Consider the following 26,021-nt stretch of genomic DNA (forward strand, 5'->3'; position numbering starts at 1 on the left):
GGAAGATGATGAATCAAAGAAAAGATTTTATAAGAGAAGATCTTATCCATGTTGGCATACCAATGATATTATTTATTTGTTAAAGCTGAAAGGACATCACAGAAAGCGACCTAAATTTTCGGAGCATCATTTTAAGATATACAAGGACATCAGAAAATCAAAACTTCTGATCCAATATGCATATAGAGAATATATTGCCCAATCTGGTAAAAACGTCAGAACTAGTCCTGAAGTTTTCTGGAATTTCATTAAACGCAGAAGGAAGACCAATATGTTTCCAGATTCAATGACATTTAATGGAACATCACTAGATAATAGTAAGGAAATTTCAGATAACTTTGCTGAGTTTTTAAAAGTGATTAATCAGACCAAACGTCCTTTTACGTTATTACTGAAGCAGATAAATTGCAAGTATATCACATCTTTAAATATATAGTATCAGCGACTGAGTATAGGGAGGCAATTAAAAATCTTAAGTCGAGTAAGTCAAGTGGTCGATGGTATACCTGTGTATATATTAAACGGATGTTCTGAAATAATTATGAAGCCTTCATGTAAATTATACAATTTAATTATCAGTACTGAAATATTTTCGGATTTATGGAAGATAATCAGATTATCCCCTATATTCAAGTGTGGTGGTAGTATAAAGCTGGAAAATTATAGACCTGTATCAATATTGTGTGCTCCGGCGAAGGTTTTTGAATAAATACTTTATTGCCGAATTATTTCTCATGTAAAATGTTACAGTACTGCCTTTCAACACGTTTTCTTCCCAGGCAGGTCCACAGCTACTAATCTTGCGAATTTTTCTCAAGATATTTATAATGGAATGAAAATAAGAATCAAAAAAATTTATTTACACTGATTTTTTAAAAGCCTTTGATAAACTGGATTCTTTTCTCTATTCGAATCAGAAATACAATAGAATACGATGCTATAGCGAAAATTTTGAAATTATGGCCTGTCCCGTGAGTTTTCTCGGGCAGAAAACAAAATCCAAGGATCGAGAAGGCAGTGACTGATGATGTTCGCGGGTAATTACCTTGCTCAAGTTTTGGTATTTAATAGATGTTCGTAATCGTTGCATTAGTGCAAGAGTGATCAGAAATAAATATTTAGATCACCTACTACATTCTTGTAAGTAAGATACCTGACATTATTTCCGTGGTCCTTGTGTGAAGTGAAGAACTATACATATAACCTAAAACCCTTTGTTGACCCACTCAAAATGGCCACCTCTGTTGATAGAGGTCGGCATTTATCGAATTCAATGAATGAAAAAAATCAATGATATTTTTCCTCAACAGACACCATGCAAGCCAACAAATAGTAATAACAACACCGTAAATAACCCTCCACATCCTAACAGTGCATCAGGTAACCAAATGACAACCGTCACAAGTAGGCCTAATAACGAACGTAATTCAAGGTTAAGCTATTCTGCTGCAATACAGTCTTACCCCTCCAAAGAACAAGCTATTGTAATCGAATCTCATGACGGGATCAGTATCAAGGATTATGTGCTAGCTATAGGTAAACTTACAACCCCTAGCAACATTCGGTTTGTTTCACGTATATCGAACGGAAGGATATGCATCTTTCTCTCTAGTAAGAAAAATGTCGAAGATCTAATATTGACAAACCCTAAGATCTTAATAAACAATGTATCACTGGAAATACGACCCCTTTTAACAAAAAACAAGCGTATTATATTATCCAACGTCTGTCCTGTGATCCCAAACTATGTTATTGAAGAGGAATTGTTAAAACTCGGTGTGAAAATCATGTCTAGGATTACCCCAATCAGAGCAGGTTTGTCAATTCCAGGATTCTCCCACATTTTAAGCTTTCGAAGACAAATGTACATTCAGAATGAAGAATTTGATAAACTCCCTGAATCCCTTCATCTCGAATACGATGGTACAAACTACTGGATTTACCTATCATCCGACTCACCCACTTGCTTTCTTTGCCATACCGAAGGACATCTGGCCAAAGATTGTCCTAACAACGTATCACTTCCAAAAGATGAATCCTCTTCGAATAATTTTCCTCAGCTCCAAGAGATTTCACAAAAGTCACAGGTCGAAAACCCCAAAACAGACATCGGTACTTCTAGCTCTTCTAGCTCACTCCCAAAAGATAGGCCTACTCAAGAAGCCACTTCAATGACCAACCCTGACTTAGCACTTAGCCAAGTCTGTAATGATCCTCCCTCCTCCAGAATTCAAATTGAGAGAGAAATTGCAGCACCTATGGAAACACACGCCACCCCTACAACAGTGAATTTTCCTGAATGTAAAAGGCCAATTTCACTAGCTAGCAGTGAAACAACTAATCCAAATCCTCCTGATAGCAACAAATCCATACTGGCCTCTCCTGAACAAATAGAAAACCGTAAGACAAATCACACTTCCAAGAAACCCAAGACAGACATGCAAAAATCAATAAGTGATATGCTCCTGCCAGTAAAACAAGTTCTGGAAGCCGACCCATCAATATTCTCCCTCAGCTACCTACAGCTCCAGTCCTTCTTTGAAAATACAGTTGGTGCCAAGGACATATCAGAAATTGCTTCAAACTACACACAAGACATAGTAGGTCTTGCTAAAGCCCTTCAAAAACTCTGTCCTTACTATACCGATAAAAGCATAAAAAACAAAAGCACTCGAATAGTAAAAAAACTACTGAAATCCGCCAGTCAAAGTGAAGACCCAACGCATATCAATGTTACGACAGACTATTCCAGTGACGACAATTCCTTCCCAGTATAACAATGGAGATAAACCTCGTTCTGCTTTTGATCATTATTATGGCAATATTACTCCAATGGAATCTTAACAGTTATCGATCACAGTTAGAATATCTACAACTCCTAATAAACAAACACCAACCATCTGTTATCTGTCTCCAAGAAACAAACTTTCAGAACGACTTTGCTGCCAATCTAAGACTCTACAGTGTCTACCACAAAAATAGAACTAATGTGAATCATACGAGTGGAGGAGTAGCTACTTATATCAAAAACAATGTCGATGCCAAAGAAATTACTGTTAACACTAATTTGGAAGCTGTAGCAATTTCAGTCCATCTACCACCTTCTCTATGTATCTGCAATGTTTATATTCCAAATAGTTATTTGTTTCAAGGTGACGATCTACGAAACCTTATCCACCAACTACCTAAACCATTCATCCTAGTAGGCGACTTCAACAGCCACAACACGTTATGGGGTAGCCATAGTTCTGATGCAAGAGGAAAAGAGATAGAAAAGATACTTGATGAATTTGATTTAATTCTAATGAACTCTACTGCTCCAACTCGCTTTGACATAGCCCACGGCACCTGTAGTAGTATAGACCTAACCATCTGCACACCGGACGTAGCAACCCTTTTCAACTGGTCTGTTTATTCAACACTCCAAGGAAATAGTGACCACTTCCCTATACTAATCAATAATGAAAATTCTTCTGTCAACTCCTCATTTATTAACAACTTTAAATGGAACTTAAATAAGGCAGATTGGACAAAATTTAGGCAGACAGTCAATAATCACTTAAAAGACTTAACCCCCCCAAATGATTTCCCTTCTAAGCACATAAATATCATTGTTCAAGATTTCACAGAAGTTCTTGTTAAATCTGCAGACATGAGTGTTCCAAAAGTAACCTCAAATTCCTTTAAGAAAACAGTACCTTGGTGGAATGACACTTGTAAGGAGGCTATTAAGAATAAGTATCATGCTTTCTACCTCTACAAAAGAAAACCCACACCTGAAAATAAAGCCCAATTTCAGAAATATAGAGCAATCGCTCGAAAAGAAATTAAACTCAGCAAAAAGAATTCATGGCTATCATTTGTCTCCTCGCTAAGTTCCCAAACCCCACAAAAGGAAATGTGGAATAAACTTCAAAGAATAAATGGCAAATATAATCACTTCTACATTACTTCCCTCAGAAACTCTGTTGATGGAACATTCATAAAGAAACCTCAAAACATCGCTGATAAATTAGCTGACACATTTGCCGAGATCTCTAGTGACAAAAATTATGATCCCGAATTTCTCCATTCAAAGAGATCCAGTGAATCCGTTGATCTAAGGAAAGCTATCTCTGACCCCAACTATAATCTAAACGATGCTTTTCAACTGAAGAAAATAATTACTGAACTTGACAAACGTGGCAAATCAAGTCCTGGCCCAGATACGGTCCCTTATGAATTTCTAAAACAGCTTCCACTAAGTGCAATAAATTATCTTCTGGCCATTTTCAACCACATATGGAGCTCTAAGTCATTTCCTGACCAATGGCGAAATGCCATTGTAGTTCCAATACCCAAAACAGGGAAAGACAACTCAATTGCAGAAAATTATCGCCCTATTGCTTTAACTAATGCGATGTGTAAACTCATGGAGAAAATAGTCAACAAAAGATTACGCTGGTATCTCGAGCACATAAATTTTTTCAGTAATGTGAAAAACGGGTTCCGTAAAGCACACTCCACAACAGACACTTTGATAAGTGTGGAATCTGAAATACAGGAAGCGTTTCTCAATAACCAACACCTAATAGCAGTCAGTTTAGATATTAATAAGGCATATGACATGGTATGGAAAGACTATGTAATCAAAGTACTAATGACACATAATATATCAGGAAATATCCTATATTACATTTATAATTTTCTCCAAATGCGCCGAATTCAAGTTAGAGTAAATGGAATGCTGTCGAAGGAAGTAGTAATCAACAATGGAGTCCCACAAGGATCAGTTATCAGTGTAACACTGTTTCTTGTGGCAATTAATGGTATAGTCTCTAACATCCACTCTCCAGTTCAGTGTTGCCTTTTTGCTGACGATTTGATAATCTTCTGCCCAGGGAAAAACATTACAACGACTCAACTCCTATTACAATAATCAATTGTAAATATTCAAAACTGGACTAAAACCACAGGATTCAAACTTTCTAAAACTAAAACCAAATGTATTCTTTTCTCCAAAAATAAACATACTATCGCTAACCCTGAATTATATATGGAAGACCATAAAATTGAATCAGTTAAAACTATTAAAATTCTAGGACTTCTATTTGATAACAAGCTCACCTGGACCCCATACCTTAAAAATCTTAAATACGAGTGTCAAAGAAGAATGAATATTATGAAAATTCTCTCAGCAAAAAACTGGGGAGCAGACTACCAAGTCCTAATGAACACATACAGAGCCACAATCAGAGCCAAACTGGGTTATGGCAGTATAGTATATTGTTCTGCCAGACCATCTACCCTTAAGATCCTTGATACCATCCAATCTTCAGCTCTTCGAATTGCCCTAGGAGCCCACCGCACCAGCCCCATAGCTAGTATAGAGATTGAAGCCAACGAACCACCACTTGAAATCAGACGTAAACAGCTGAGTTTGACATACGCACTCAAGATAGCTGGTACAAATAACCAGCACTTGAAAAAACACCTAATTTCAAAGAGACATAAAGGAAAACTAACTGGATCTCAACCCCAACCCTTTAACATCAGAATATCCAATCTTCTCAAAGAAATAAACCTCAGCCTTCCACCCATTTTATTTCCACACAACTCACTAGATACCCCTCCATGGAAAATTCATTTGCCTCCAGTCAACTGGGAACTGAACAACAATCTTAAAGCTCAAACTGACACAGCAAAATTCCAACAGTTATTTAATGAAATTTGTAATAGATACTCATCATATAGTGCAATTTATACTGATGGATCAAAATTCAATGAGAGAAATGGTTGTGCAGTGAAATATAAAGACTATAGTAAGCTATACAGACTACCAGATCTTTTCACAGTTTTTACAAGTGAACTGTATGCTCTTAAACAGACCATGATTCATATTTCAAAAGCAAGCTACAATAACTCATTCATAATATTCTCTGATTCCAAAAGTGCATTAACTTCAATACAAAATCTATCAACAACACACCTACTTCTTAAAGAAATTCAAATGCTGCACCACAAGATCAAGATTGCAGGAAAAAATGTTATTTTTATGTGGATACCATCTCACAGAGGAATACCAGGCAATGAATCAGCTGATCAAGCAGCAAAAGAAGCTACTAGTCTTCCAATCAACGACCGTCAAATTGCCACGCCACATTCTGATATCATCGCTTATATCATAATCAAACTACACGAACAATGGAATATGAACTGGCTTAAAACTTCCACTAGCAACCTCCAAAAAATTAAAATGATAACTACGAGAACATATCCTCTCCAAAACCTCACCAGACATGAACAAGTCTTAATCTACCGACTAAGGATAGGACATACGAAGTTCACCCACAACTATCTCCTAGAAAAGAAACAACCTCCCACCTGCAGCAAATGTAACTGCTCTCTCACTGTCAAGCATATATCTCAGAATGTCAACTGTATGACCATTGGCGCCAACACCGCAACATACCTAAAGAAATGGAATTGACACTGTCTTCTCCAGCACTGAGTCATCAAGTCATCAACTTCCTCACAGACACTGGCTTGCACTCCAAAATGTAATTACATTATAATTATTTTTTTCTTTACATTTTTATAATTACAATATTATTATTATTTTATTAGCATTATTCTGTAATCATATGTAAGAGTCGCGATAAGACCTTGGAGTTAAAGCAACTATAAACAACCCTAATAAAAAAAAATCAGTTGTATTAAGTGTTACACCTCATGTGCCTCAAGGCTCCGATTTAGGGCATCTTTTTTCACAATATTTATTAATGACTTACCAAAAGTCATCAGGTACTAAAAATGTCCAATATATGCCGATAATGTTAAATTGTACAAAAATGTCGCCGCGCATGACGTTTTAAAATTACAGACTGATATCAATAATATGTACTGTATATGTGGAGTAGGAGCAACAAGATGAATTTTAATATCATTAAGTGTCTCACAGTAAACTTTCCAAGGAATTAGTCGTCTTCATCTTCCTGTACTTCTCTTCCTCTCTATGACCGAGTCCATTGATCTCCTGGGTAATAGTTCTTCCTTCATTTTCCTTACGTGACCCCACCACCGGAGATGGTTCATGCGTACCACTTCATCTATTGAGTTCATTCCTAACATAGTCTTTATCTCCTGATTCCGAAGGCGCAAAAATACGAGACTACATATAACTCTAGAAATCACGAAACATAGTTTATCAGCCAGTGGAATGTTGTCATTAGCTTAGTGGCTTAACTACTGGCTTCTAACTAGAAAGGCTGAGATTCAAATTCCGGTTGATCGTGGCTTGAGATTTTCATCCCAAGAAGCACGTGGCGCTAGGAAGGGTATTCGGACTTAAAAGAGCTTGGGAGGCTCCAACAGCCTCAGAAATAGCTGGAATAAGCTAAAGAAATTTTAACTTTTTAGTCCCTCAGCCAGTGGCTCAAATCTGACGACATTAAGACACATAAACGCTGTTTTGAAGCCATGCAATTTGTAATTCATTTACAACTGCTAAGTTCTTTAGTCTGCAGAAAATAATTTTGAACAAACAAATTTATAAGTTATAAATTCAAATTTTAAGTAAGTTGTTTCATCATCATCATCATCATCATCTGTTTACCCTCCAGGTTCGGCTTATCCCTCGGACTGAGCGAGGGATCCCACCTCTACCGCCTCAAGGGCAGTGTCCTGGAGCTTCAGACTCTTGGTCGGGGAATACAACTGGGGAGTATGACCAGTACCTCGCCCAGGCGGCCTCACCTGCTATAGTGAACAGGGGCCTAGTAGGGGGATGGGAAGATTGGAAGGGATAGGCAAGGATGAGGGAAGGAAGCGGCCGTGGCCTTAAGATAGGTACCATCCCGGCATTTGCCTGGAGGTGAAGTGGGAAACCACGGAAAACCACTTCGAGGATGGCTGAGGTGGGAATCGAATCCGCCTCTACTCAGTTGACCTCCCGAGGCTGAGTGGACCCCGTTCCAGCCCTCGTACCACTTTTCAAATTTCGTGGCAGAGCCGGGAATCGAACCCGGACCTCCGGGGGTGGCAGCTAATCACGCTAACCACTACACCACAGAGGCGGCTTAAGTTGTTTCTTTCTCAGGTATAAATATGTTTACCATATGTTTCGGGTAGATCATAAATGTATTTATTCAAAATTATTCTCGGCGGACTACAGAACCTAAGAGTTATGAATTAGCTGAGTGGAAACTGAAGAGAGACGGCTTCAGATATCGCGAAATATTTCTAACTCATTCTCTTGTGTTTTCAGCTGCATTTAAGAAGACAATCGATACATTCAACGGACTTGATATCGTCATCAACAACGCTGGGGTTGGTGAGTTCGGAGATTGGGAAGCCACGATTAGCATCAACTTAGTAAGTACCATTCGTAGAGTGGACATACAGAGAGCACACTAATTCAATACGGATTAGCTTTAAAGGGAGTAAGAATTCTAAAAGTAAAAAATGAGACACTCTTTATATTTTAACCCTATAAAATAATTCCACATTTTATCATAAAAGTTGGTACATCGCTTGTTAAGACACCCGTTCTAGAAAGAAGATTAATAATAATAATAATAATAATAATAATAATAATAATAATAATAATAATAATAATAATAATAATAATAATAATAATAATAATATTTAGAACGCAAGGCGTTTTCTTCTGCAATCCGCCAACAACTCCCCACTGGACCGATTTTTATGTGATTTAGATAAAAGGTACCTGTATGCATATGTGCCATCACTGTTGTTTTATTTATTTGAACTACTATTAGTGCTGACTGACAAAGTGTTTCATTCCCCACCCTGAAGGGGTGGGGCGGGCCACCTAGGGGGTTACGCCCTCCGTCTGGCCAAGAGATGCAGGCGGATTGGGGAGATGTGATGGAGGCAGGAGTGGGTAAAGAAATTGAAGACTGAGATGGGAGGGGTTTTGTTTTCTTAGCTAAGCGGTTTATAACTTTATTTTATTTCAGTATTATTTACAGACAGTTTTTATTATTTTATTTTTTGTTTGGCGTATGTATTGATATATAAATACCTTGTACACGTTGACAGTACTTGGGATATAAACATTCGTAACGGAAACTGGTTGTTGAAACAGTCTAGAACAGGAGTCCAGTAGTGTCCACGGGCAACATCCCATTGCATAACTGCATCGTGATCGAAATGAACGGTAACGTTTATTCTTCATCCAACGACGCATGGAGGTTCTGGGAATGTCCATCTCCGCCGACCGCTTCTTTGTCGATTGTGCTGGTGAGCGAAGCAATGATGCATTTAAGCGTTCGGTGACTTCATTATCGTTGCCATATTTCTTGGGTTTTCCACGGCGTGGTGCATCTAACACAGTTGCAAAGTTCTCTCTTTCCAGTTTCCGAAGATTTGTCTCCATTGGGGCTTCTTTATTGAAGCGATTTAAAAAGTTTTCCCTAATTTCACCATGCCTCACCAGTTCGTTCCTTTTCATAAACCCATGCGCTAAGAAGAAAACGTTCTTCAATTGTGAATCTGCTTGTATCCGCCATTATAATACAAATATTTACAGTAGTATCACCTCGCTAACAATCGCCAGAACCACAAGCAGAACAGAACACGATCACATACCGTATTTTCATGGAGTGACGCATAGCAATTTATCGTCTGCATTGTTGTAATTTGAGTGACCTCTACCAGAAGACGGACGTACTACGAGCAGGAATGAACATTAGTCTGAACCTGGAACACATTTCCAGATCTTTGTAACCGCGAATGTTAAGTTACTTGAAATACAGTACTTCCGATCGTGACTTCTAACCCACTCTGAGAAGATAAGACGTATGGAAATGCTATTTGCTTTACGTCGCACCGACACAGATAGGTCTTATGGCGACGATGGGACAGCAAGGAGCTAGGAGTGGAAAGGAAGCGGCTGTGGCCTTAATTAAGGTACAGCCCCAACATTTGCCTGGTGTGAAAATGTGAAACCACGGAAAATCATCTTCAGGGCTGCAGACAGCGGGGTTCAAACCCACTACCTGCCGAATACTGGACAATGACCGCAGTTAAGCGACTTCAGTTATCGTGCTCGGTTTTCACATTATCTTTTTTCTTTGCTAGGGGCTTTACGTCGCACCGATACAGATAGGTCTTATGGCGACGATGAGATAGGAAAGGGCTAGGAGTGGGAAGGAAGCGGCCGTGGCCTTAATTAAGGTACAGCCCCAGCATTTGCCTGGTGTGAAAATGGGAAACCACGGAAAACCATCTTCAGGGCTGCCGATAGTGGGATTCGAACCTACTATCTCCCGGATGCAAGCTCACAGCCGCGCGCCTCTACGCGCACGGCCAACTCGCCCGGTTTTTACATTATCAAAGCCATGGGTGAGAGACGGACAGGTCAGTGAAAGTAAAATAAAAAACGTTTCCTAACAGATGTAGCACCGTAAATACTATATCACACCGGAGATGGATCTAGGTAGCGTCTGATTTAATCGACTGAATTATTATGAAGATGGAATTCCCATTTGTTGACGCTTATTGAAAGTTCATCATGTGATTACTCGATCAACCCCGCCTCCAGCATTCAGATCAGTGAGTGATCAAGGAAGGGGAGAACCAACCTGTGTTAGGACAGAACAGTGACCATTTGCTGTTGATGTGTCTTTCTTTATAGGTTGTGTCGTCTAAATAACGTGAAGTGTATAAATCTAAAAATTTCTGCTTTAGAGATGCCATAACGTCATATTCTTCTTAACAAATGAAAATATTTTCGTGATTCTGCTTATTTTCAGGGAGGTGTGGCAAGAGGGACAATGCTTGCCATGGAGCACATGGACAAGAATGTGAATGGGAAGGGTGGCGTGGTGATTAATATTGCATCCGTCGCGGGACTGCAAATTATGGCAAGCTGTCCTATATATGTTGCGAGCAAACACGCTGTCATTGGACTGTCCCGCTCGTATGGGGTAAGTGTTATATCTTGAATTTCACTAGAGATTTTATCAACTATATATTTCTGAACATCGAACAAGTTGGCTATGCAGTTTAGGTCACTTAGCTGTTAATTTTCATTTGGGGGATGATTTTCCGTGGGTTCCTATTTTTACACTAGGAAAATATTGGGGATGTAGTTTGCACGGGCATTTTTGTCCTTATCCCAGCTCCCTCCTCTCCCATCGTAACAGACCTGCCTATGTAAGTGTGACATAAAGCAAAAGAAATTTTCTGTCCCAGAATGAAGCACCAACCTTCAAAGTTGTGCAACCTGTGACATGAATCGCGGAAGTTCTAGAGTAGGTGGATTACTAGCCATAGCGAATTTTTCGACAGTCCTGAGTGTGGTGTCTGCTATTCCCCACCCTCACTTTCACGTAAACGGCATTGCACGTAGTACCTTATTGTAGCATCACGAGTGTCTTTCTCAGTTCAAGGCCCAACTCACAATTATAGACACCTCAATAAAAGATACTGGTAAGGTTTTTAAAGAAACATACAGTGCCTCAAAAAAGTATTGGTCTGCCCATAGCCGTGGTATAAACGGAACAGTATAGTACAAATAATGGTACATATAATGGAATTGCTCGTAAGCAGATATGTAGGACAGTCAATTATATCAGTAGGTTGAATATGGAGCCAAGGAGATTCACGCTGTTTGCAAACAGACCAGTAATACAACGGCGTGCGTATTTACACGCCAAAGAAGTATTGGTCTAGTAAACAATATCATCGTGACATCGTGCTGTCTGCCGCAACTCGGGCTCATTATGTCGGTGCTGGGAGGTAATATTCAGCATTGTTTCCGCGTTCAACTAGCAATGGGAAGAAAAATGAAAGAAACAACCATCGAAAAAAGGAGGATTGCAGTGGGACATAAGTGAACTTACTGGGTGAGCTGTTACAACTGTTAAAAATATTGTGTACAGGTACAAAAGAACAAAGACGATAGAAAATAGACCAAGGAGTGCCCCCACCCTCAAAATTATTAGAACAAGACAAACGGAAAATTGTGCGTGAAGTGGCCCAAAATCCTCAACTAAGTGCGCCGAAGATAGCAACTGCGTTACAACAAGATGTAGAAGTGCAAGCGTCATCTGAAAACATCCAAAAGGTGCTACGCAAAAGAGCATATGCGGGCAGAACAGCCCATAGAAAGCCGTACAGCAGTAAGACTAATAGGAAGAAGAGATTTGCGTACGCTAAAGAGCACAAAAGTTACAGCTATGAGGATTGGAAGACAGTCGTTTTTACCGATGAGAATAAATTGACCCTCTTCAGGTCAGACAGACGGGTGACCTTGTGCAGGAAAACGAATTCTGAACTTGAAGAGAAGAATCTGACAGCTACTATGAAACATAGAGATGGTTTCCTGATGGTGTGGGGTTATATGAGTGCGAATAGTGTAGGTGAATAAGCCTTTCTTGAAGGGACTATGGATCACAAAGCATACAAAAACATCCATCAAGTGTACAAAAATTGGGACTCTCAGCAAAGTATACGTTTACACAAGATAACGCCCCAAACACACAGCCCTGAACACGAAGCTATGGCTGTTATGTAATACACCGCGTTGGATAGAAACTCCACCACAATTTCCCGACATCAAGCTCATCGAGAAATTGTGGCACTATTTCGAACAAAACGTGAGAAAGCATGCAATATCAAACAAAGCTGACCTGAAAAAAGCCTTACTCACCAAACGGAATAACATACCAAAGGAAACTACGGAAACCTTGGTACGATCGCCGCCAAATAGGTTAGATGAGATTATAAAAAAGAAAGGAGGACCTATCAAGTACTGAAACATTCACGAAGGATCAGGAAACTGCGTTATGTTAATTCGGACCAATACTTTTTTGGTGGCACGTGAAAATGATTGTTTTAAGTTATGTTTTTTTTAGTTATATGGGCATGGAAGAATTATATTTTTTGCAATGCACTTGTTACACATGATGATAAGCAATCAAGGATTCTAGTATATGTCAAGTTTTATCATCATTCCATTCTATTCCCCTTCCTCACATGTAGCATATCTCGAAAGACCAATACTTTTTTGAGCTACTGTACGTACCCGGGACTACGAACTGTAATGTCTCTTCCTGCGAGTGACAGTAATGTAAAGATACTGAAGTAAGCAAGCTCACCAGTTTTCGTGAGTTTAAAGCTTACAGTAAAAAGACGCAGTGAATCCAAATCACAGGATTGTGATATTCTTTTAAATACTGCATTTCACATCGCTTTAACGCTATTCGAATCAGGCTTGTTTTAGTAAAACATAAATCACGATGACACGAAGCAACCACGCCCTTCGAACTGTCAGGATGAAAAATTGTTCCTCCAACTAATGTTTCGTAGGTCTTTCATATAACGTCTTCTTTGTTGTATATATAGGCTGTCAGACTTCAGAAGCTCCAGTGCCTATCGGGACTGGAGAAGAGAACAAGCCCAACTCAAGCCAAGGAAATTGCCTATATCTCCAGGCGCCAGCCTAAACACGATGTGATGGTAACAACATTTAAACTCGTTAGGCTTTTTCAAACGTGAAATTACCAGCGTTTCGCCCCAGTGTAGCAGTGAGCTCATCATTGCATTGATACACCTTTCCAAGACGCTGGCGGCGAGTGCGCCGTTGAGACACTACTACTACTACTGCAACGTTTTCGTTCCGTTCCTGAAGGAGACGACGGGCCTCCTAGACGGTGACGCCGTCTCTTAGGCCGGAGCGATTTGCTACGGTGAAGGAGATTGTCGGAGAAGGTGAAAGGGCTGACGGCCGTGGCCTATACTAGGATCTGTCCCGGCATTCGCCTTAATGCACGAGAATGGAAAACTACGGAAAACCATTCTCAGGACAGCCGACGGTGAGGACCAGGCCCCTCTCCGCCTTCCGAATGCAGAGGCGTAGAGCCATGGCACAGCCGCGTTCACCCCTCCTCTGCTCGGTTGTCCGGTCGGAGTGCAGCGTCGTCGAAGCACGGACCAGCCGTGGCCACCTCTAGACCGAAGTCCACTCTGCAACCACTGCAAGTCTCTTATGTAGGACAATGCAGTGACGGTGCACTAGGGGAAGCATGTGCCGCTACTTGTATAAACGCCTGCCATTGTCCTTTATATCAAAAATCAGTACATGATACGGGCCGATGACCTTCGATGTTAGGCCCCTTAAAACAACAAGCAGCAATACATGATACGTTATGATGGTGTTGCCAGCTGGCCGGTATAAGCTTCCCAGTGTTCACGCTGGGAAGTAAGCAAGCCCAGCGGTTCACAAGATCAAGTCATGACGAGCTCAAAGATCTTGGGCCACATTAGAGAGGATTCCAGAACACCTGTGTCCAGTTCAATGCGGAAAGATACTCGTTGAACATAGATATTGTAAGTGAAGTCGGGATTAAAATAAAAAAATAAATTGAATGCATTAAAAGAAAATAGTGTTGGTAAGGATGAAGTATGGGAACGATCTCGTGTTGTTGCTGATGACAACGGGCAGATAGCAGAATTTGTGCAATGCAAACTAGGACAGCGTCTCTTACCAAGCTGAAATACCAGCACGTTAGCAAGGCATATTGCACTCGTTCTCCTTCGAGTCAGGCGAGTGTTTCCTATCTCTATAGAACATAAAATAACAAAAGCTTGTGTTAAAATTTGTCCCGTAAACCTACGCCCTTCCAATGTCAAGTCAGGTACAGGGTTTCAAATGGTAAAACCGAATGATTGTAGGAAATGCCTTTAGTAAAGTAAATGGGTCTTAAGTGCTACCGCACCGGGCGACTGTTTCCCTGTGAAGTCATGAAAATAATGGCCTATGATATCCGTCGCTCCACAATATTGGACGTTCGTGAAGCAATACAGTGTTATTCTTGTGCTGCAACTACAAACATGTGGACGGATGAATACAAGAAAAATAATTTTATTTCCCTTAAGGTCCACTGCATTAATAAAAGGGTAATAAAACTGAGTTATTAACCAGCCTCTTCCCCAACAGGCCCTACTTCCAAGTCTGGCGAAAACATCGTGAAAGAATTTACCATTCAGTGTGCTGTGTTAGGAATTCAGCTGCCAGATTTACAAAGAGTTACGTTTTTAACAAATCAAGGTGCGAATATTAGGAAGACCTTAAGGGTTCACGAAGGATTGACGAGAGTATCTTGTGTAAGGCATTGTTTAAATACAGTTTTTCTGCACATATTCCAAGATGATGTCCTTAATTCTCAGGCGCAGGACGTAGAATACATAATTAAGGAAATACGGAATGCTGTGACCTATTTCAAACGTGCAGGTTTAGTTAGGCGTGTCGAGCATACTCTGTATCAGAATGTAGAAACAAGACGGAATAATAAGCTGATAATGCTACACTGTGTACAGAACCAGCACAGTAAAGTGATTGAGGTCCTATTGGCTTCAACTGCAGGCAAAGGAGAAAAAGTGAGAAATAAACTGGAAGCAATCAATAAAGAACTCATGAGTGACTCGGTTTACTTCCTAGAACCTTTCAAAGAAGCCACGAACGATTTAAAAGGAGACAGCAGTCCAGCAATACAAAATGTGCTGCTTTGGTTCGATCATCTAGTACCGGGAATCGCACGTGGACGCGGATGAGGAGCTATAACGTTATCCTGGGATTACGACGGTGGTCAATCTTGATTATTAAAACTACAGTACATTATCCACAAAACAATTACGAATGTTTCTTTCGTTTAACTCAGAATGGAAAAGGTACAGACTCTTGGTGAACGCAGCACGCTAGTAATCGCCGCTCAGCCAGTCTGACCGGTACGCCAGCCCTAGCAAGCCCAGCCCGCAAAGGAAACCAAGCCCTGTTAGCCGAGCTGCCATGATGTGGCCCTCGTGACGAAACAAGCTCAGCCTAGCTCCCTACTGGTGCTGTCGCACGATGCAAGCCGAGCTTACCTGGCAGACACACACGTACAAACCCAGCCGAGCTTGAGACCCCATATTGCTCATCTTTAATCGGGGCTGTACTCCTCCGATCCTAGTCGGTTAGTCTTTGTCCTTATTCTTCCACGATAAAGGATTCGATCCTGACTGAGGTTCATGGAATTCCGTGTTGAAATGTTACAAGTACACGTCGTTAATTTTCGCCGCGTTAAATCACTCCTGATGGCAAAATTCAACAGCCGACATCTTCTAAACTCTCCTAGAGAAGCAGCTGGCCATGTCTGAATATACATCAAAAGAACATTGCTATAATTCCACGGAATAATAATTTATATTTCTCAAAATAAACATTTATTTGAATATGTAATTTGCCCTGCCTAGGATAGCTAGGAGGATTTCCCGTGTTTGCAAAAATTGTTCTTTTGCGTTGTTTAGGGACACGAACCTACATTAAGTAGCATTACGCAATATAAGTAGTACATATTAAAGAGTGGTTACTTTAGAAACTCAATCCATGGGCTTGTGCTAACTAAGCAGCCATGTGTTGGATTGAGAAAGAAATGAGAAGTTAAAAACAGAGTCTTGTGAGGTCAGAAGTTATTACGAGTTAGTCGATACAGGCAATCTAAATAGTCACGTTCCAATTTTTGGAAATAGCGAGCGAAGGGTAAGTTTGAAATATCCTATAAGTTAAAAGTAATGGCCCACCCCAATCAATTATTACGAGATAGAGAGTCATGTTTATGATGACAAGTATTAGCAGAGGGGGAGTTAGGTTTTGAAGATAAGTGTTAAGAGGCGAGTAATCATGTTTATGAAAATTGCTACGTGTATAAGAGTGGGAGTTACGATACATGGAAGGAGGTGATAGAGCCAATAGAATGCCAGAAAGGCCTTAGCTAAGAATAGGGTGTACTCTCGTATTAATTGCTAGTTTCCTTAAATACGAATGTAAATGAAGGAACAAGAGTCTTATTGCATTAGTCTTCGCCTTGGGAGCCTTGCCTTCCGCTCACGTCAGGGAATCGCGATCGATTCTCCAAGAGGTCTCGATCCTTAGAATATTTCTTAGTAAATCAAGTTTGGAGGGTGTTGCTAATACTTGGTATTCATCATTCATACTTTGATTCTCGACCTAAGCCCTAGTTCTTCGGAGTTTATCGTAGTTGGCAACTTAAAGCTTGAGAAATATCTGTGAGACTCCACGATACTCTGTTTTAACATCCCTTTAGCATTTCAGTGGCACTTGGAGTAGCCGTTCTGAGGAAAGCTAGTCCCATTACGTCACACTAAGTGAGCGATTCCAATTGTGCGTGGATATTCTTTGTACATCATCTGTTTAATATACGCACATACATAGGAAATCATATGGATTTCAACTGCTAACAACCAACTTACCTAACGCCTATAAATTACCATCTTTAATCCCTTTCTCCCATATGGTCAGCTGGCTTCCGTCCTTGGTCCGATCAAATAACCCTTCGAATACCGATATCCCGTATAATTATTCAAGATTCGGTCTGGGTCAGTAACTTATATTCTCTCAGTCGTCCCAGCAAGACAAGGTCCAGACATAATTAGTTCCACATGGCCCCGTTTAAATAACTCCTCCGTTGAGAAAAGACACATTTAACACATCGCTTGTAGGATTTCAATCTACATTTTCCGTCCCATTCACAGCCGATTCTCGATAAATTCATTCCTTTAGTAATTTTCCTGGTACGTACATTAATTACTTCCTCGAACATAGCCGGCACTTGCATATCTCTGAAGAACAACTTTAATTCTGTCATTCAAACCTCGTGACCATACTTCATTTGACATTGCTTTACCTTATCGGGGCTTCGGTTTCTAACCTGAAACATCCGGCTACGACTGCTGGTCGTATTACTGAACCCTCTCATCTCTTGGTATTTTAGAAGACCTTATTAGCAACGGCGTACACTATCACTTGTCAGTCTTCGACGTTATCTTAAAAGCTCATGCACTAGAGAAATACACACTACACATGCATGCACTAACGTTAAATGGCTTTCTTCTACTCTCTAGTGTTGGCTACTGAATGCATGATTCGAAGCAGTGTATCGATTAATTCAAGTGTCCGAGTGAATCGATTCACAGGAACACCGAGCTCACGGCACACGATTCAGCTTACTCCCAGCGGACAGTGCTGAGTGACGCACTCACTGGACGTTGACGAGGAGCCGAGCTTCTGCTGCAGCGAGACAGTGAAACATGGCACATCGAAAGAATCGTGAACGAGCGCGGCTCAGTGAGACACAAGATACACACGGCTCCTTATCGGCTCACTGAACACTGGTGGAGAGCCGAGCTTCCGCTGCAGCGAGACATATAGTGAGCCATGGCACACCGAAAGAATCGTGAACGATCACGGCTGAGTGAGACACAAGATACACACGGCTCCTTATCGGCTCACTGGCGGAGAGCGGAGCTTCCGCTGCAGCGAGACATACAGTGAGCCATAGTACACTGAAAGAATCGTATGCTATAACGGACTCTCGAGCTCAGCTCATTTGAAAATAATACCAATTTGCATTCACTGTCCTCTTCTTACAGGGAGGTTTAAAATAATAGATGGATTTATTTGCAGTGTTAAAAAGGTAGTCAAAACATAATTTTGAAGTAGCTAGTAAGTAGGTAGGCTATTAGGTTATACTATTTATTAGTTTAATGAATCTTAGTATTATAACTTAGTTGACATTTGACAATTAAACTCGACTATGACTATGCCCTATGACTATGAGTCATGCTCATGACCACTCAAAAGTATCTGTTTTATATTGGGAAGAACGGCTCAGTATTCTCTCAGTTTATAAGTCACATCGTTGCACAGGACTTCAATCATATGTGGACAGACGCAATAACTTAACCAACAGTATGTTGCCTGTCATTACTACCTCTATGTGAGCAACACCATGACCATGAAGAATCTATTCGTCTTGTCATGAGTATACATGGACTGTGATTAGTTCCACTACGTGAGAAACATCACGGGAAAATCAGCGCCCGCGATTAGTACCACTAAGTGGGGACCACCATGGGTCTGCGTTTCTTGTGAGTAGTACCCTTGTGTGAGGAACATCATGGGTCCGTATTACCTGCGAATGGTGCCATTATGTGTGACATACTATGGCTCTACATTACCTGTGATTATGCCACCATACGAGGAACACCATGAGTCTACGTTACATGTTATTAGTACCACTATAGGAGGAACACCACGGTTCTGCTTTACCAGCGATGACTAGTACAATTATGAGGGCCCGGTGACCTGGATTTTGGACCCCTGTGGACATCAAACATCATCTCAGAATATGAGGCATTGTGAATTGGCTCCACTGAGTGTTTTGGATTCATGGTCTTTTTCACCATCATTCCGTTTTAGATTTTAGTCAGTTGATACATTTTGAAGTTTTAATTATCGTTTCATTTCGTTGCATCTCGTACCATCAGGGTCCGATTACCTAGCTCATACGCCCCTTTAAACAACAGATATCAACATATTTATCATTTTTAATTTTTGGCATTCCTTTTCTTTGAGAAGTAGTTTTCATGTTAGTAAGAGCATGTAGTGCTTTTCTCCATCTTGATCTTTTTTAATAAGTATTACTCTTGTAATCGTAGTTATAATTTTCTTAAGGCACAAATAAATAAATAACTCAATAATATCATAGTTTTATTGTTTCACATTATTTTGAATCATTCTAGAAACACTGACACTGAAATAGAAGTAGGGTTTTATGAGCCAAAATTCAGGCACACTCCCAGAAGTCGATTTTGTGACTCCGTGTAGTGAAATATTGGAAACTACTTGTAATATTCTTAATACGCAGACTTTCACGACCACTAAATGACATTATGATAATTATTTGGGGATATTAGGTCGTGTAATAATAAATAAATACCAGCTGACGCGTTTCAATCCTGCGACCAGGATCATCTTCAGAGCAACAACAAAGAAAAATGGCTACGGTCTCTCCATAGTAACCAGACTCAAGATAGAGAGACCCTGTTAGAAATATAGTTCATTCCAGGGCCTCCAGAGTCACGGAGAAAGATGTTCACGAGGTAACTATGAAGGGTAGCCATGATCTACTCTGTATATAGCCGTCACCTTTGTTAAAATTATTCGGGCGTTTAGCAATTTCTATCACCTCACGAATGATTCTGGGAATAAAATGTTTCTCTTTACAAACGACAGAAGTTGCATCAAAAATTATTTGATGGTCATTATGTATGGCATGTTCTGCCACAGCAGACTTCTCTGGCTGGCAAAGACGTAAGTGCCTGCGATGTTCTTTAACCCTTGTTGCTACTTTCCTACATGTTTGGCCGACATAAACCGATCCACAGGAGCAAGGAATCATATATATTTCAGCGCAGTTTAAACCAATAGGATCTTTGGCAGATCGCAAACAATTGCCTATGGTGATATTAGGCTTAAAATGGTCTTGATATCGTGCTTTCTGAGAATATTGCCAATCCTATCCGTGACAGATTGCACGTATAGCAAGAAGGCCAGACTCAAAGGACGAGAACCACGTGACAATCTGTCTTTTGGTTTAGGATGTAGCAATTTTTGATGCAACTTCTGTAATTTGTAAAGAGAAACATTTTATTCCCAGAATCATTCGTGAGGCGATAGAAATTGCTAAACGTCCGAACAATTTTAACAAAGGGGACGGCTATATACTGAGTAGATCATTGCTACCCTCCATAGTTAACTCGTCAACATCTTTCTCCGTGACTCTGGAGGCCCTGGAATGAACTATATTTCTAACAGGGTCTCTTTACCTTGAGTCTGGTTACTATGGAGTGACAGTTGCCATTATGCTTTGTTACTGCTCTGAAGACGATCCTGGTCGCAGGATGTGAACGCGTCAGCTGGTATTTCTTTATTATTACACGACCTAATATTCCCAAATAATTATCATAATACTTGTAGTATATTATCTTGTATCAGATACGAGGTTTTTGAAATCGCTTTGTTGCAGATGCCGTTCCACTTCAATAGGACAGGCGTACGTGTTCTGGCTGTATGTCCTGGAGTGACAGACACACCTCTCCTAGCCACTGCTCGATCCTTGGCCACCTCCAACTCGATGGTTGCAGAACGTCTCAAGATACTGGACAAGCTACCACACCAGAAGTAAGCAGAATATTGCTCTTCTTCTTCTGCGCGAATTGGTCACTTGGGACCACGTGGAATAAACATTTATTGAGCTTTCCTCCCTGCCCAATAGTTCTTAATTTTCATCGATTGTTGTCATTTCTGTTCCTCCGACCAGGTACGTCGTGTTGGTTTCTACTCTTCTACCTCAAATCCGCTTGCGTGAACAGTTTTCCTGATTATGTTTATATCCTGCGGATTTGGTGATCCTAATTCAGTGAGGTCTTTCTCTACTTGCTTATACCATTTCGATCTCGTACGTTTGATTTGCAAATATTTGTGTATAAGTCTGTTATTATTCATTCTTTCCAAATGGATTATAAAATGAATTCGTCGCAGTCTCATTGTATCAGTAAGTTTAATTGTATTTCCGAGTTGAATTTAGGCTAATGTATTCGTCGCAGTCTCATTGTATCAGTAAGTTTAATTGTATTTCCGAGTTGAATTTAGGCTAATATATTCGTCGCAGTCTCATTGTATCAGTAAGTTTAATTGTATTTCCGAGTTGAATTTAGGCTAATGTATTCGTCGCAGTCTCATTGTATCAGTAAGTTTAATTGTATTTCCGAGTTGAATTTAGGCTAATGTATTCGTCGCAGTCTCATTGTATCAGTAAGTTTAATTGTATTTCCGAGTTGAATTTAGGCTAATGTATTCCATTTTTAATTCTTAGCCCTACGATTTTCCCCATGATTTTCCTTTCTTTAATTTCTAATTGTTCCTTTAAATGTTTATGATGTAAACTGAGTGTTTCTGAAGCATAAAGAGCTTCAGGTTTGATCACTGTTAAGTAATGCCGAATTTTACTGTTCCAAACAAGCGTTTTTCGTTATAAACATTCTTTGTGTGTTGGAAAGTCCGCCTCTGTGTTGTAGTGGTTAGTGTAATTAGCTGTCACCCCCGAAGGCCCGGGCTCGATTCCCGGCTCTGCCACGAAATCTGAAAAGTGGTACGAGGGCTGGAACGGGGTCCACTCAGCCTCGGGAGGTCAACTGAGTAGAGGTGGGTTCGATTCCCACCTCAGCCATCCTGGAAGTGGTTTTCCGTGGTTCCTCACCTCTACTCCAGGCAAATGCCGGGATGGTACCTAACTTACGGCCATGGCCGCTTCCATCCCTCTTTCTTGCCTATCCCTTCCAATCTTCCAAACCCCCGGTAAGGCCCCTGTTCAAAATAGAAGGTGAGGGCGTCTGGGAGAGGTACTGGTCATCCTACCCAGTTCATTCGCCGACCCAGAGTCTGAAGCTCCAGGACACTGCCCTTGAGGCGGTAGAGGTGGGATCCCTCGCTGAGTCCGAGGGAAAACCGACCCTGAAGGGTAAACTGATGATGAAGAAGAAGAAGTGTGCTGAAAAGCAATTTCTATTTTCTTAATTCTTGAAGCTACTGATTATTACCAAAAAATATAAAAATATAGAAAGTTAGGAATTATGTTCGTCGTATTACAATCGAAAATGAAAGCTATCAAAATTCATATAAAGCCCTCTCTTGATTATCAGAAGTTATTATGTATAAAACAATACATTCACCTGTTCGCAAGGAATAAACCTGCCGTCGCTGAATTCACGAGATATGCAATAAGGGTACCTCCAGTCAACCATCGGAAAAGTCTGGTAATAATGATATTGTTTTACGTTAAAAAATCTCACAAACATTGGCCGGGATTCGAACCACTGATCTTGATAATAAGTTAGTGAATATGGCTAACTACACAGTTTTGTTGTCGAATTTCCCCTCTGTTCTTCGTAATCTCTTTCAGAGACCAAAAATGTACTTTCTAAGGAAATGTATATACTGGAACACAACTGTAACTTGATACTTTCGTTTCCTTGCATGCACAGGGCGGTCAGAAACAACGCAGACCGGGTATATGTGAGCGTTAGAGGGTTGGTCATTGTTCCGGGGTATCCGTGGAGCGCAGAGGTGAAAGAAGGCGCTGGGGTGAATGGGTCTAACTACAATATCAAAATTAATTAAAAACTTAAACTGAAGGTTATATTTTCAGAACTTCAAACTTAACAATATTTTATGACAATAATACAGGTACAAATAGCAATCATTAAACAAGATTGGGGAAAATCCAAGATTCAGAACCTTAACACTTTGGGCTTTAAGCCCCTAATTTTACAATTGTACGAAAGGAAGAGGTATTATTTAATGAGGGGCAGAAATCCCCTAATTCAAGAGCACTTGCTCTCTAAATCACCATATCTAGCCTCAAAGGGGAACAATTTACAGTCACAAAACTTGGAAAAGAGCTAACAGGCTCTCAGTTTCTTACTGCCTACTTAAGGCAACATCTACTTACAAACACTGGCCTCTCAAGGCACAACTTGTGATACGAAAACTGATTTATACAGGGGTATTTAATACCCAACCTACGGGGGCCTTCATAGAAAAGGAACAAGTTAAATAACTGGCCCAAACACAAAATGGATGGAGGCGTACCCTGCACTCCAAGATAATAAACACTAAAAACCTAAAGGGCTCTAGGCCGATGAAACAGGGGCTATTCCCAAATTACTGAGGTGGCTCGTATAGAAATTACTTTAACACATTACAGAAGGAAAAACAGTTACGAAACGTAGTCACCTCAAACCAAGATGAAGGGGAGCTCGAGAGGGTACATCACTCTCTATCCCCGGTTTAAAGTTAAAGATTTTATGAAGTTTTTACATTAGCCGGCAGAAAGTTACATTTTTAGAAAAGTAGGTTACATAGTTAACGATTCGGACCTTTCCCTTGGGTTAAACTGCGGAGTTAGCAAGGAAGAAAAATGTTATATGGCCATTACCTTGAAGATATACTGCTGACGGATGAAAGAGGCCACCCGCCTCCTGTTTTGACACACACACTCATAAGATGACGATCAGTTGGCCAAGAAACGTGAAAAGCCGCAGTTTATAAACCCTCAGGGAAGATTCGAGATCATTCAGGAATAAACCAGCCACACCCTGTCAATTTAATTGGTCAAATTCAAAGTTACACTTAAGGATGGAACAAGAAGCTTGTAATAGGTAGAAAATTAATTACAGAAATTAGGGATAGGCTAGATTCAAAACTGGCGGGGAAAAGAGGAAATATTGCCAACCCAAAAATAAATGACCATCATTCAGTTACAAAGCCTAGAAATAAAAAAACTTATTTAAATTATAAGTTCTTACACCTCGCACCAGGGTGCATGATCATAGTCTTTTAGTAGTGTCATCTGTAAAAGAAAGTCGAAAATTCTTGATGAATGTCAAAAAAACCTAGTAGAAATTCTGTCAGTTTAGGCAACTGCACAATTACATCCTATTTCCGTGGTGACATCTTCTGAGTAACCCTCTGAGTTGGTGTAGTTCCAGATTCACTGTTTTACCAATAGATGAGTTCATTTAGGCGCTGAATTTGAATGCGCGGCATGGGGGTGTACCTCCCTGTACAGTCATATTGATAAATAATTTGAAAAACAAAATTCGATATCTCGCACCGTCGTCATTTTATCAGCTGCTGAAATCAGCAAACCAGATCGTTTCCCGGTCGAATTTAAATGCACTTTGTGAGGCGGTGTTTCCAAATTTGCGCATAGACAAAAGACCGGCTTGTGAGCACCGGTCGAAGCAGGCTTGTGTACCAATGTGAGTCCAAGTCCACTGTACGCATACCACATGGCTGAGAAGCGAACATTTCCGTAAATCACCGATCGCCTAGCAGCTACCGATGACGAGAAATCAGCATCAGACACACACATACCGTAGGATTCAGCCGGTTTCACCACAGCGTACTTGCTATGACGTGATCCTGCCATCTCGAAGGTTCGTGTTCAAATTCCTCCTTTGGCGAATGTTTTCTTCGATTGGTGTTCTCAAGGGGGTCTTATGCTACGTGCAGGTTTAGCAACACCGCCTCGCAAAGCTCATTTTAATTCGCCCGCGAAGCGATATTATAGGTTAACTTCAGCAGCTGATTAAACGACAATGGCGAGGGATAAAGATTTTTTCAAATTATTTATCAGTGTGACAATCTCTTTAACGTTCATATACCCGTTTTACGTTATTTGCAGCCACCCTGTATATCCCACACAGGAGCATTGTGTACATCACAAGTTTATGGCATGAGGCTCAGAGACTTCGCAAAGTCAATTGTTATCTCTTTCCCAGTGTAAAATATCTTAAAATGAACTAAACCTAGCTTCATAAAGGTTGACATTTCGATCATCAGTAGTACTTTTTCTGCTTGTACATAGTTTACTGACGGATATCGCATTATAGTAGAAGGATAATACCATCCTTTCAAATGGTCTGTTCACTATCGAAGGAGAGTTGGAATGTTCTGCTGTTCCTTATATCAGTGAAATCTCAATATAAAAATTTACAATTCTTGTAGCTACTTTTATCATTTGCAAGTTCGCTATCTCAGTCTCAGGTCCTCCCGTGTGGTTGTACCAATCAGGTGACGACATATATCTACTGTTGCCGGTTTTCTGCAAGCGCTTCAGCTTCGTTTCAGGATAAGCCAACAAGCTTCAGGTCATTGGTGAAAGTTCGCCGCCAGCTGTTCCAGGGAAGGTTTCTTGTTCACTTAACTTCTGAAGTGGTCCAGTACATAGCCACTCAAGTACTCAAGGTATTCGATACCGGGACATGTCTAAAGCATGACCAAGTAACTAGAGGCGACGTTGTGGAACTGTAGCATGCAGGCTGGGCAAGCCACTGCGCCGCAGTACTTCCTTCATTTGTAATGTGGTCGATATAACGGATTTTTAGTATCCATCGCAAATATCGATGATGGAAAACGTTGCTACTCCTAATGTTGTAGGTAGCGGTTGGGATTACAGTGACCGAGTAGAGGCGAGGATATGGAAGATGTATAGATCTGCTTCAGTCGATAGAACACTACTGCAGATTTCCCAGTACGACTTCGGACTTCCGTTTCTGTTCGCCATCATGGGTGACGAGCTGCCTAAGTAGGCGAATTTGTTCATTGT

The 26,021-nt window shown here is 40.5% G+C and overlaps 1 protein-coding gene across 3 annotated transcripts in view; it reads left to right on the forward strand.

Annotated features, from left to right (window-relative positions):
* LOC136874866 (15-hydroxyprostaglandin dehydrogenase [NAD(+)]) overlaps positions 1–26,021 on the forward strand; it is a 127,448-nt gene that overhangs the window by 91,963 nt on the left and 9,464 nt on the right. For all 3 annotated transcript variants that reach the window (XM_068227920.1, XM_068227921.1, XM_068227922.1), the window contains exons 4-6: positions 8,246–8,352; positions 10,758–10,931; positions 20,877–21,031. In XM_068227920.1, the coding sequence (XP_068084021.1) occupies positions 8,246–8,352; positions 10,758–10,931; positions 20,877–21,031 (436 nt within the window). The remainder of the gene's footprint in view (positions 1–8,245; positions 8,353–10,757; positions 10,932–20,876; positions 21,032–26,021) is intronic.

This window comes from Anabrus simplex, chromosome 5 (genome assembly GCF_040414725.1).
Source record: "Anabrus simplex isolate iqAnaSimp1 chromosome 5, ASM4041472v1, whole genome shotgun sequence".
Lineage (NCBI taxonomy): Eukaryota > Metazoa > Arthropoda > Insecta > Orthoptera > Tettigoniidae > Anabrus > Anabrus simplex.